The sequence below is a fragment of the Silene latifolia genome, chromosome 1 (assembly GCF_048544455.1).
Source record: "Silene latifolia isolate original U9 population chromosome 1, ASM4854445v1, whole genome shotgun sequence".
NCBI classification, from domain to species: Eukaryota; Viridiplantae; Streptophyta; class Magnoliopsida; order Caryophyllales; family Caryophyllaceae; genus Silene; species Silene latifolia.
The window spans coordinates 9,985,833-10,000,122 of NC_133526.1; the positions used below are offsets into that span (position 1 = coordinate 9,985,833).

At 36.1% G+C, this 14,290-nt stretch overlaps 2 protein-coding genes across 2 annotated transcripts; both read left to right on the plus strand.

The window, feature by feature from the left end:
• Positions 1–446: 446 nt before the first annotated feature.
• LOC141597491 (uncharacterized) lies at positions 447–4,226 on the plus strand. The gene is made up of 6 exons (XM_074417960.1): positions 447–658; positions 1,405–1,510; positions 1,614–2,380; positions 2,463–2,568; positions 2,882–3,087; positions 3,735–4,226. Exons 3-6 carry the CDS (start codon positions 1,659–1,661, stop codon positions 4,003–4,005), a joined length of 1,305 nt encoding a protein of 434 aa, XP_074274061.1. The 5' UTR covers positions 447–658; positions 1,405–1,510; positions 1,614–1,658; the 3' UTR covers positions 4,006–4,226.
• Positions 4,227–9,674: 5,448 nt separating this feature from the next.
• On the plus strand, positions 9,675–11,303 carry LOC141597507 (uncharacterized). Its single transcript, XM_074417977.1, has one exon. The coding sequence runs from the start codon at positions 9,949–9,951 to the stop codon at positions 11,113–11,115; it is 1,167 nt and encodes a 388-aa protein (XP_074274078.1). The 5' UTR covers positions 9,675–9,948; the 3' UTR covers positions 11,116–11,303.
• Positions 11,304–14,290: the final 2,987 nt, after the last annotated feature.

The window sequence follows — 14,290 nt, forward strand, 5'->3', positions numbered from 1 at the left end:
TCCAATCTAATCTAAAATAGATACTAAAGTTCATTAGATGTGTCGAATTTGGATCAAATACATTTAGATTCAAATGTAGGTAAAAATGTTGATACTAAATGCAAATTGTTTTGTAGGGTATCAATTCAGAGTTTATTAGATAACTAACTCCTTGTGAATTGATTAAGTGCTCAAATGTAAGTCAAGGTGAAGAAACACCAATTTATATCAAATCACAAATTCTTGTTTCAGATGGTCCACCTATTTTTATCGCCTATGATAACTTTTTTTTCAAAAGTGGTCACCTTGGCTATAAAATAGTGTCAAAATCTCGTCTTTTTGGAAAACACCAAAGTTATCACCTGATGGACCGACTTACATAAAAGAAGAGTAACTATTGTGAGAGACGATATCATACTACGAGATTAGTTCAAAATGGGAAAGGATTGTGTTTAAAACGAAGAATATTTTTTTGGGTACAAAAAGGTAGAAAGAATATTCGGGTAGAGGATCTTGTCCCAATTATATGGGAGACATTTACGATTCTAGGCCTCAAGTTTGTTTGGCAACAACAGTCTTAACTTTAACGCGAATGCCCGCTCTCTTTAAAGGCATTTTGCACTCCTCTATCAATCTATCTATCAATCAAACCATTTTTCTCCTTCATACCTTCATTCAGGTCAGTTTACCCTCTTTCCTTCCCTTGTTCTTCCCTTTTTCAATTGCCTCCTCATTTTCAATTTAATTTTGATTCCTTTTTTTTAAATTCAATCGTCGATTCTAATTCCTCATTTTTTAGCTTTATTTTTAGTTTTAGCACATTGCATGGACACAAGTTATGCCTTTTTTTTATTTTATCAATTTAATTGCACCGTGTTTGAATAAAAGTGGGTCTCTCCCATAATTAATTTCAATTGTTGATGTCGTTATCATCATCATTATATTTTTGAGAAAATGGAGTCAAAACTACACCATTTTCTTACAACGCAACACGTTGGCTTATGTTGACACAATGACACATCACGTGTGATTATCTATCCAGTTTTGCTTCTTTACTTTGACAAATTTTGATTATCATGTCATCTCTGAAATGAGACGGTGTCACACCGTAAGACTGTACATTTTTATAAAAAGTTTATGCATTTTAGTATTATGAGTATTAAATAAGTTGTTTTATAAAATGAGACGGTGTCACACCATAAGACAGTACATTTTTGTAAAAAGTTTATGCATTTTTGTATTACGATTTACGAGTATTAAATAAGTTGTCTTTTAATAAAATGAGACGAACCGTCTCACACAAGAATTACTGCATCAGGTTCTCTTGGACATTAAATATATCATCGCCATGAAATGTCCAAGTATATACGACTTGGTGTGTGAAAACTGTGGAATAAAACGTGTTTCTTCTTGTTCACGTTCCAGGAACCAGGTTCTTTGACCCTACTTTGGCATCTGCATATATTGCAATCTTCGGGCTGTCATTTCTTGACAGCCCGATTTTATTGAATCTTCTTCCTACAATTTCAAGGTACTTCCTACACAAAATACATCTCTTTGTATATATATTCTTCTACAATCTAACTTTTGTAGTAGCTCATTCCATTTCCAACTCATTCTTATCCTCGGTGTAGGTACAGCAAGGTTGTTGCTATTTCGACATACTGCTTTTTTTCATAATGGGTTCACTTCAACGACCTTTATACGCGGCTGCTGCTGTTGCTGTGGCATCTGTTACTGATCTGCCAATTAAGTTTAAGAAATCAAAGTCAAATGAACCTTGTAGTACTTCTTCAGCAAGTTTACATTCCCTGTCAAATTCCGAACTTTCATGGGTATCCCACATTTCAGTCTCCAAGCTAGCAAGTTTCTCTTTTGTCAACAGAATTCAGGTCCCACTGCCTGATATTAAAACCAACCCTTTACCAATAACAAACTGTAGTAGAATCTTCGACGGGAATTCTGTCACATTATCTCCCCTTTTGGTTAGTTTATATCAGTCAGCTGAGCTGACTAAGGCATCGATGCCAAAACCGTGTTCTGACGCTGACACTAGTAAAGGTGTCCGGTCTGAGGACTTGTACAGGTGGCATTTGCCTGACCTGGCAGCTGTCGAGGGTGTCTCAGGTTGTTCATCTGAAAAGTCGAGGACAGTAGTGGTTTTGCTGGGATGGTTAGGAGCAAAACAGAAGCACTTGAAACGATATGCAGAATGGTATACTTCAAGGGGATTCCATGCTATTACCTTTACATTCCCGATGTCTGAGGTTCTTAGTTACCAGGTTGGTGGGAAATCGGAGCAGGATGTGGAGTTACTTGTAAACCATCTTGCTGATTGGTTAGAGGAGGAGCATGGCAAGAACCTTGTTTTTCACACCTTCAGCAATACCGGTTGGCTAACGTGAGTGTCCGGTTTTGCCCTTTAATCAATTCCTGTGTTTATCTCAGTCTTTTTGTATTGACTTTGTGCGTGCCTTGTACAGATATGGGGTTATGCTTGAGAAGTTTCAGAAACAGGATTCTTCTTTGTTGGGCAGAATTAAAGGCTGCATTGTTGATTCAGCTCCTGTTGCGGCCCCAGATCCTCAGGTGATTATATTCCCAATGCTCTAGTGAGATTCTGTTTTTCTTGATCGTATATTTCAGAAACATGTGTAGTTGATTGGTGAATTGGTAATTTGTAATCAAAAATCTATTCTCGAGTAGCTGAAGCCTGAAGCAATGATTTTTTTTCAATCCTGTCATCATTTGATTTAGGATTTGATTGTGTCATTATTCCGAGATCTTTCTCATGTTCATATGTGTGCCATTGTCTTTTTAATTTAAGAATGATGCTTTCTTTATTTAACGAAAAGGGGTTTGTTGGAATTTAGAACATTTGATTTATTGGAATATAATGCAGGTATGGGCGTCGGGTTTCTCTGCAGCTTTTCTTAAAAAGCAAAGCATAGCAACCAAGGGGTCATCAACATTACATGATTCAGCGGACGAGGAACATGTTACTAGAAAAACTGCTAGAGAGCCAAAACCTGCAATGACTGAAACAGCTCTACTTACTGTCTTGGGGAAATTCTTTGAAGTCGTACTAAAATTTCCTCCAGTGAACAGGTCTGCATTCTCTACTGGAAAATTTGTTTCATTATTTTGTAATATCATACCACTTCCTGTGATTGTTGACTGGGAATGAGTTGGTCAGGTCTTGGTTCTTTATAAGTAAATTCGTGTAAACATTCCTGCAAGTTATCCTCCCTCTCCCATACACGTTCTGAAACCTAAAAATGCAATTCATACCTAATGCTTATATAGGTATATAACATGTTACTATTGGCGCATCAGGATGTTTATTATGTCAAATTATCTTAGCATTACTCAAACTCGGTTGCAAGCGTCTGACAGTAATTTCGGTGTCAGAAACGGTCAGTTTGCAAAAAAAAAAAAAAAAAATACATTTTCAGCCTAAAATAAATTGTCTTAGAATCATGTGTTAGTGTGAGAAATAGTGTTGTATCGACACACTTAGTTCAATAAAGCGCGCCTTGATGCGTTGGCCGGAATGGCCGCTTATGAAGTCCTTGTTAGTCTTTCTAATTAATCTACGACTTGTGAGTTGTGAGGTGCTCTATGCAATTTCATATCTAACCGGTGTTCTCATTCAACAATTGCATGGTTTTTGTTATTTGTCATATATTGTGCAGTTTTTTAAATGAATTTTGTTTGAAATTTGATGGAAAAACACTAATATTTGTCGATAACAGGAGGTTATCAGATGTGATTGGCGTGCTGTCATCAACACAACCTAGCTGCCCACAGCTCTATATCTACAGCTCGGCTGACCAAGTTATCCCAGCACATTCTGTGGAATCGTTCATAGCACAACAGCGAAAATCAGGACACGAGGTCAGGTCCTGCGACTTTGTCTCAACACCACATGTAGATCACTATAGAAATGATCCACAACTGTATACATCTCAACTTACAAATTTTTTGCAAGATTGTGTGCTTAAATGTTGCAAAGGGTCCTGTTGAACTCATGGGGTAATAAAGGGTAAACAAACCGAGCCTCATAGATTCTTTAACACAAACAAGTTCATGATTTTACAGTGGTCATATTGATAGGCATAGGCATCAAGATTTATCCTTGGCCTTTCTGTAACAAGCTTCAACAATGTATTCAACTAATACTGTACAGATTCAATCTTGACATATTGATAGAGAAATTGACGGAGAAGCATCGTGTTGACATTTTCTTATTTGTTAGCCGAGTAAGTCGATGATGGACCATTTTTGTTGTTCGAGCATTCCCGGCCATGTTTAAATGTTCTTTTCTTCAAGTTATAACTTATAATTGTAATTTGTGACACTGGTTTCTCTAATCTTTCAATAAGGAGTGCAAGTCTCAAAAAATCAGCTCGTTATCGTCAGTTTTTGATCTCGAAGATGTCTTTACCTAGCGGTTACGACTTACGATGAAGACATCCTCGACTATTGGTCTCGGGATGGATTATAAGTTTCAAGTTGAATCCCTTTTCCCTACCATCTTTGTGTAGAGGGAATTTATAGAAAATTGAACTCGGGTTTAGAATTTGGCTTTGAGAGCCATATTACTGTGGCCCTGTTTGGTAAACATCGGATTGATATTGGTAGAAGCAGATTGTAAAAGCAGATTATAATAGCAGAATTTGTTGACAGATTTGACTAGCATATTCAATTAGCAGATTTTATTAAGGGGTGTTTGGTTCACGCGTGAGTATGGGTTTGGAATCGGGAATCATACCTGGGTGGTATCGGGTTGGAACTTGATACCTCATACCTTGTGTTTGGTTCAATTTTGAGGGTATGGGGTTAGAAATCAATCAAAGCTAAAAACTCTTCAAAATACAATATTTTTAATAATAATTTTTATACTATTAAATCACGTAGAGAAAATTTAATTAAATAAATATATAAAATATTTTTTTTTACAATTTTTTTTATCACTTTTAATATTTGTAATTTGATACCATGGGTATCAATCTCATACCCACCCCCCTCCATGGGTATGAGAAACTCATACCTCATGGGTTTGAGGTATGGGTATGAAACCTTCAATTTTGTCAAACAAACACATGGTATGGGTTTGGTTCATTCTAAACTCATACCTCATACCTATATTGGATGAACCAAACACCCCTAAAGGTGTTTGGTAATTAACATATTCAAACTAGCAGATTATCTCAATCCTTTGTAAAATGACAAAAAAGGACATGGATAATTTATTAACTAATATTTGCCAACATACATCATCATACAAACAATTTAATTAATAACTAATGACTTCGATTTCTTCTACTAGTCACATACTTTACTCTAAATTGTGATAAATCATTCATAATTTGCAGTAGTATAAGCAACAAGACGAAAAAAAGAGCCATTTAATCTAACAAATAATTCTGAGTTCAGAAAATTCAAAGCATAAACAAATAAATTAGTTGGATTACCATGTAGTACATAGAAGAATTTTAAAACAAGAGAAAAAAATAAGAACGTACCTTTTTCAGAGAGGAGAACGTATGAGGGACTCTAGAATAAAAGTAAGGTTAATATTTCTAAAGGGGTAAAAGGGTGAACATATTCTTTTTCCAATCTACTAATAGAATATGCTGGTGGGAGCAGCATATTGTAAAATAGTAGATTCGACCCCAATCTACTATTTCAATATGCTGTTTATCAAACACCCCAAATAGCATATTGACTGGTCAAATATGCTAAAACCCCCAAATATGCTATTTTTTGTGCAACCTACTGTTTACCAAATACACCCTGTATGTAAGACTTTTGCGCACTGACAAAAAAATAAATAAATGAATTCGGTTAAGTAAGTGGATTATACATCTGATGTAGTACATCAGATGTTATAGTTTTTGAGCATTAATATAAAGTTTTTGAGTTTTAATCTAAAATTTTTGAGTTTTATTTTAAAGTTTTTGAGTTTATTTACTTAAACTTTAATCTCAAAAAAATTACATATAAACTCAAAAAGATTTGATTTTTGACATCATAAAACTAAAATGTAATTTATAAACTTTATAATACTCGAAAAAAATATACAAAAACTTAAAAAGTCATTAAATATGATGTAATATATCCGATGTACAATCCTTTTTCTCGTGATTTTTCTGATCCCTAAAAATTAGGAACGACCAGTAAACTCACTATTGCAAATATAGTACGTATAATCTAAAATTTGAAACAACGAAAGTCGCCCAAATTTAATGGAGCCCAATTTCTCTCCATTTCCTAAAAAGAAATGGAGAGGCAAGTTCTTATTAATGGTCCGGATCACATCTTGACAATATCTAACGGTTCTCAATTTACGCATAAAAGTAAAGGAAAAATGGGAGTGAAAGGGATAAATATTATTAAAATAGATTGTGAGAGGAAATGGAGAGAAAGGAAATAGAGAGGATCCAAATCCAAATTTAATGGCATCGTAGGCTCGTAGCTGAATCCCCCACCAGGTGAGGCCACCACCGTGATTAATATTCAGCTGCGATAATAATACCACATGGATATTTGGATTATACGGCAATATGCCATGGACTCATGGACCCCTTGAATAAAAATTGCGGTCTTTCTCAAGACAAAATTAAGTAATGAAAGGCTACGGACACATCGCTATATTCCTCATATACCATCATTATAAATTCACGTATTGTCCACCCAACCGTAATACTCTTGAATAATACTCTTCTACGTCGGATAACCACACACCTTTACGTCTCCCTTTTTGTTTCATCTTACTTTTCATCAACCATAATCCACTACTAAGACCACCCCCAAGTAAGGTCAATTGTGGGGGTCAATTTATGGAAGGTAACCTTAATCCTTAATTAAGAAAAAAATTAGGATGACCTAAGGGGTGATTAAGGTGAGTAAAGGTCAATTTATGACCCTTATTGGCTCAAATTGACCTCCTTTGTGACCCAATAGGTGTCACTCTCTGGTTGGTTGTTCAATTTATTTTTTTTGCTTTTCCTTTTATAATGTAGAATTAGTTTGAAACTTTTAGAATTATTTATTTTCATGTTTTTTTATCTTATGTATGCGATTTTTTTTAATTATATTTGCGGTTTTTTTTGTTGTCAATAAAATCGTCTTTTCAATTTTTAAATTTTAACAATATTATTTGATAATTTTTTTCCAGTAGTGTATCCCATTAAATTAATATTTAACATATTGGACTACTTTTATTTTATGAAAAATGCAAAAATAACTTGTATATATTTAGTTAGTAAATAATGATGGAAAAAGTAAGAGAGAGGTTTTAGTGAGGTAGAGAATGTGTGAAATGATGAAAGTGAAAAATAATTGGATTAATTGACCCAGGTCGTGACCTTCTGCTTGGGAGTGTGAAATGGGTCAAGTTAATAAGGGGTGATTAAGAGTAAAAATTCTGATTGACCCGATTAAGTCGACCTTTTGCTTCGGGATGGTCTTATGATGACCCTTGTTGAATGTTTTCATTTAGACCTAGAGCCTAGAGGTGACAATTGGGTCAATCGAGTGAGGTCTGGATCCAGTCAAGTTGGATTTTGATTATATCGGGTCAGCCTATCTTTTCAAGTCGAGTTGAATTCGGGTCCGGTCGTTATCGGTCGGGCCATTTCAGGTCAAATGATGTACCAAGTTATTATCGGGTCTAGTTATTTTATCGCACTACTTTGACCATTAAAATAGTTTTCGATCATTATTTGATTTAGTAACTTCATTATTAAGTCAAACGTATCAAACTAAATACTAAAATTCATTTCATTTTGATTAATATTAAACTTAATAATTGTCGAATCATTAATTTAATCGGGTTATGGGTCGGTTCATATAGGGCCGGGTTCGGATCATTGATTATCGGGTCATGCTGGGTTATAGGTCGGATCAATTTTAATTTGCAATATTCCTGAGTTCTATCAAGTCGGTTTTGCTCGAATCGGGGTAGATTTGGACCGTAATGCTGGAAAAATAACCCATCATGCAACAAAGAATCATCTCAAGTCTCGTTCCCCATATAATAAGGAATTGAAGTTGTACATTCACATTTGTATATTGCTCCATTCATGTGGTTTTAAATTTGTCACCACATGCACCTTATATATAATACAGTATGTACCATCTACTCCATACGTCTATGCATATTCGTTCCATTTTAATTTTGTGGCTTGATTATCATTTTACATGTTGAGAATAGTACTCCCTTTGTACTAACTATAATTATTTGTGGTCGATATTGTATGATAAAACATGAAAGTGAATTAGCACCCCGACATTCATTATTGATTAATAAGAATGCTTAAAAAGAAAGCATACATTACTAAGGTAAATTAGGATATGATTAAAGTATTTTTATGAAATTAAACAAGGTCATGGTTAAAGTTTGAATCAGAGTTTAACAAAGTGGCTTTTGTAGGACACCGTTTAAAACTGAATTTTTCTTTCAATTTAAGTAATGGAAGAAGCGAATATGATTAGAGTATTTATATGAAATTTGACTAAAAAAAAAGTTAGATAATGATGTAAGAAAAGATATTATGGAGTATAAAGTAATTTTCACCGCATTTTGGTTTTGACTTGACTCGTATAGTCGTATTTGATCCAATTTAGTTGATTTATTTGAGAAGCGCAGCTGTAGGAATGATCGAAATTAAGTGAAGCGAAATAGTGTGAAAGGCAGCGAAAACAGAAGTAAACAACCCCTAACTGTGATGAATGACTAATTATTCAACGAATAATGCACGCGGTATCTCTGAAGTTTGACATTTTGCCTGAAATACCTCAAATTTTTTACCCGAAAAAGTTTAAGAAGCTATAACTCGTGTTTACGAGTTCAGAACGTGACAACTTTTTTTTTAAATCAATCATTTTTTCGAGAACTACGATTTGCAAACAAAATCGTCGTATTTGGATTCAGGCTAGAAGTTTTTGTATGTCTAAGTTTTTTTTTTACCGAACAAACTTTGAGTGACCATATCTTAGACCTGGCAAACAGATCGGGTCGTGTCGGGTTCGTGTTACATGTAAACGGGTCACAAACCCTCCAACCCAAACCCGACCCAATTAAATATCGTGTCGTGTTCGTGTCGACCCACTTACATAAATGGGTCATCAAGACTCAACCCTAACCCGTTTATTTCGTGTCGGGTTCGTGTCATGTCCATATTTGGAAAGTTTAAGCATATTTATGTGATGGAGGATCAAGAAAAATTAGGATTAATTTAGTAAACAGGTCATTCGTGTCGGGTTCGTGTTTAGAGAGCTCAACCCAAACCCAACCCAATTAAATATCGTGTCGTGTTCGTGTCGACCCACTTACATAAATGGGTCATTGAGCCTCAACCCAAACCCATTAATTTCGTGTCGGGTTCGTGTCGTGTTTTCATGTCGTGTCATGGTTTGCCAGCTCTACCATATCTCTTGGCCACGAGTTCCAAACTCGATATTTTTTTTTTCAAGTCGTAATTCTCGAAAAGATAATCAATTTAAAAAATAAAATAAAAAAATTGGTACTCACTAAGTTCATAAACACGAGTTATAAGCTATTTAATTTTCCAAATTAAAAAATGAGATATTTCGTATAAAATGTCAAATCTCAAGAATACAACGTACATTTTCCGAGTATTCAATTATGAGCGAGAGGACGACTGGACGAGTAATATTGGAAGCAAAGAGAGTCCCCCCTCTCCCTACCATCCCTAAAACTAAAGAGCACATTACTAGGCACGTGGTTTGTGTAGTCAATAAATCCTGGGGAAACTCATCCTCCTTCCTTCCCTCCCTCAACTTTGCACACTTCCACACCACATTTATTCATTTTCATTTTCATTTTCATTTTCATTTATTCCTCTTCCTTCCTTCCCTCCACACACACACTCTCTCCATCTCTCTCTTATTCCCTTCCATCATTATTACTACGTTGACGGAATATTATTACCAGTACTAATGGCCGGCATCGGAGACGATGAAGCTACTCAATGCAGCCTACACCCTTTGAATAACACTTCCCCTGGTGGCGGTATCTGTGCCTTATGTCTTCAAGATAAGCTCGGCAAACTTGTCTCCTCCTCTTCTTCTTCCTCCTCTTCTTTCCTTCCTATTCCTTCCATTTCCCCTCCTTCTCTCAGATCTGACCCCCTTCCTTCCAACCACACCACCACCACTCGTAACCATCACAACACCACCACCTCCACCACCGCCGGAACCAGTGGGCCCCGCATACCGTTTCTACTCACCACCAAGAAAAAGAAGACTTCTTTATGTGATACTGGTGGTAGTGGTGGTGGCGGTTTGATTCTGAAGAGAAGTAAATCCACCACCGCCACCGCACGCTACCACCACTACGACGACTTTACTAACACTCCTCGTCGAAGGGGTTTTTGGTCATTTCTTCACCTCTCTCATAAAAAGCCACCATCTTCCTCCTCCGCCGCCGCCAAGTCAGCAGCACAATTCTCAACCACCACCTCCACCTCAGCAGCAGCAGCACCACCGTCAACATCATCGTCAGTTGTGGTAGTCGTGGAGGAGGATGATGACGACAGCAGTCCAGACAACGGAACAGCAGCTACGTCATCGATTGATAACAAGGTTACCAGATCCAGATCTGTAGGGTGTGGTAGTAGAAGTTTCTCTGGTTTCGGCGACTGCGCTCTTCGCCGTGTCGAATCTCACCGCGAAGGCAGCGGCGGTGGCGGCGCTAAGATCAAACACCGTCATTCCACTTCTACCGCCATGCGGGAGAAAGTCCGATGCGGCGGTCTGTTCGGTGGGTTCATGATGATCACTTCATCCTCGTCATCAACTTCTACCACGTCATCCTCATCTTACTGGCTCGACAACAACAACAACAACAACAACAACAATAACAATAATAACAGCAGCAGTGCAGCGGGTGTAAGGCCGAATGCAAATCATGGCGGAATCGGAATGGTGCACGGAAGAGGGAGGAGTTGGGGATGGGCATTTGCAAGTCCAAGGAGAGCATTTGGTGGTGGTGCTTCGACAAAGCCGGGTTACAACAGAGAGATAATTGCAAATGATGATAGTAAGACTAAAACAACAACATCTAATTTGGCTGCTATTCCTTCATTACTCTCACTTAAAACTTAATTTCAGATCGCTTTTTTACTAAAAAAACTTATCTTGTTAATTAATTACTGCGCGAATTTTCCTGGTTTAACTCAATGATGGATTCATGGATTATATATCTATATTTGCTGTTTTAGGATTATAAATTGTATGTGTATCCTTCTCACTAACTTATTAAGACTAGCTAATCCAACTCTTATTTCATTTCATTTCATTGTATTGTATTGTATGATGATGATTCATGATTAATGGACCCCCAAAATCCTTAATTATTATTGCAATATAAAAGTATATCACTATCAATTTGGATGGAGATAAAATCCACTATGGTACTTGTAAAAGTTATACATAAAGTGGAGTCCTTTTATCAGGTGGTAGTATTTTAGTAGTAGTAGTAGCAGCTAGCTAGCTTAAGATTGCTGATATTTGTGTTGCTGTGAGTGTGATTGGAATTTTGGAAGTAAAGGAGCTGAAAAGATGCTCCTTCCTTTACTTTAGTCTTTAGGTATCTTACTGATTTGACTAGGACTGATAAAAGTATGCTTATTACTGTATTTCCCTTTTTCATGATTTCTTTTAACACAAATCTTTCAAGCTTTTTACAAGATGATTCCTGTAAAAGACACACTCAAGGTTCCACCTTTCCCCATGTTATCATTCACCGTCTTTTATTGTCCTAATCACTTTGTTTCCTGGCCACTCCGTATATACATACTCGTTTTAACTTGTAATCTTTGTCTCGGCCAATAGTATACGTATTGAGCTATAATCTGTCTATGGCGACAAGGCAAGTTGGGGGGGGGGGGGGTTGGGGCATAATTAGAAAGAGATTAATTAAGTATTCCTACACAAAGAGCAAAAGAGGAGGTCGTTATCTGCAATACTTTCAATCAGCTCAATGTCTTAGAGAAAAAGACAGGAGCAAATGGGGTGGTCATACTCATACACTCATACATTCATTTATTTCATTAATAAGTGGTCCAGTTTTATTAGGATGGTCATGGATGTGATCACTGATCAGCGCAGGTTACTCCCCCAACATTTACAAAGTCTTCCATTCCATCATTTCAAGTACTTCAATAGTTCAATGCAATACGCACGCTACACTATGTTATGTACCAAGTACTCGATTTGGGATCAGAAATTTGACAAGGGTCAATGATACCATAAATAAGATTTACTCATTTTCAACTTTGTGCAAAAACAAATTACATAAAACAAAATCATAACGGTTTCTTAAATTGAATGAAAAGTTTTTCAAAAATCTAATTTGTGGTCATTCGAAAAGATGATTCATGTCAGCCGATCCCAAATCATTTTGGGATTAAGGCTCTGATGTTGTTGTTGTTGTTGCTGCTATTATCTTTGTAAATTCACAAAGCCATGTGAAAAAAAAGGGTATACCGTATACGTATGAAATCCCAATAATGAATATACTTGTACTTCAATGTCTTTATTTTTTTTTTTTAAGATGGTAAGCTACGTGGTAAAAGCTTCAACCTTCTGCATCAACCGTTACTTTAATGCGGTGTTGTTACTCTAGCTGCCAACTTCAATTCAGTTCGTCTAGCATGCCTCTTACAGGGTTACAGGTACTTCAATTCAGTTAACCTAGCATGCCCCCCACCCGAGTTACAGGTCAATAATTACACATTATTTACACCTCTAATTTTAATTAGTCCTTATTCATTTGTTGTTATAAAAGATGCAAGAGTTGTCGGGAGATAATGACACAAGACAACTCGCGAGCAGCTCAAGCTTGAGCTTAGCCCGGTCAAAGATTGGCTTGTGCGAGTTTGATTCAAACTCGAGCTAGACTCGATAACTTAACGAGTCGAGTCGAGTCAAGCCGAGCTAACATAGCGCGACTCAAAATTGTATGATAAAATAATATTTTGCTTTTATTTTTTAAAAATATTTATCATGATTATATTTTGGTATAACCATATCACAAGTCTTCATTGTTGCGCAATATTTTACAAAAATTTCTCATAATGCCCTTAATTTAGTCAGATTTCCCAAGATACCCCTGTTTTAAAGAATGTGCCTATAGTATCCTTGAGGTCCATTTTTGTGCCTACGCTACCGCTTAATGTAACGATCGTTAAGACCATTCCCAAGCAAGGTCACGAGGGAGGTCGCGACCTTGTTGGGTCGCCTTAACCAACAATTAAGCATGAGATTAGTGTGACCTTTTGGTTGCTCTTAACCTTATAAGGTCAATTTGTGACCTCTTTGGTTGCTCTTGACCTTATTAGGTCAATTGGCGACCCAATAGGTGTCAAATTATCATTGGTCGTAAACAAAACAAAAAGGGTTGGAAGGTGAAAAATGATTGGGTTGATGACTTAGGTCACGACCTTCTGCTTGGGAGATAAAAATGGATCAAAGTTAATGGGCTATGATAAATACAACCCAATGGGTTGTATTTAAGAAACTAAAAAATGAAATAAACACTTAATATATGCATTAATTGCATTGATTGATGTGTAATTTATCCTCTAATTTCTAAACTAATACCAAATTTGGAAGGGTATTAAATGTTTAAAAACAACACATTGGGTTGTATTTAGCATTTTCCTAAGTTTTAATAATGTGGCAATAAACTAGTAATTTAAATTACGAAACTTTCTCATAATGCTGCTTAATTTTATCAAATTTGCCATAGTACCCTGCTTTTCATTTTTATTTCATATTTATTAATAATTTTTTATTTTTAATTACTAGTTCATTGGTCACATCATCAATTTAATGGCCGTTATAACAGGGATACCATGGGTAAAAAAAAAAAAAAAACTTAAAGAGTCTCATAGGCAGATTGGCAGATTCTTAAAGTATGGGTACCATAAAAAATTTGACAAAATAAATAGACCATGAAAATTTTCCGATATTTTTATATCTAATCTCAGAATCATGTTATTAAAACTATGGAAAAGAAAAAAAAAACGATGAACAATTATATATATGCTCAAGTTAAAAACCCCAAGCATGGTAATGAGTTCGATTTTTTCAAGCTTTGATAAACTCAAGATCAGCTCGAACTCGAATTTTATTTCATCAGCACAAGCGGAGCAAGGGGAAGCTCTAGCTCAGTTCGAGTCGTTATGACACGCTAGGCCCCTACGCACGACCTTTACAACTACTCGGTCAGGCTACCGATACACTCAGCACGCGGAAGTACAGATGATTCATCATA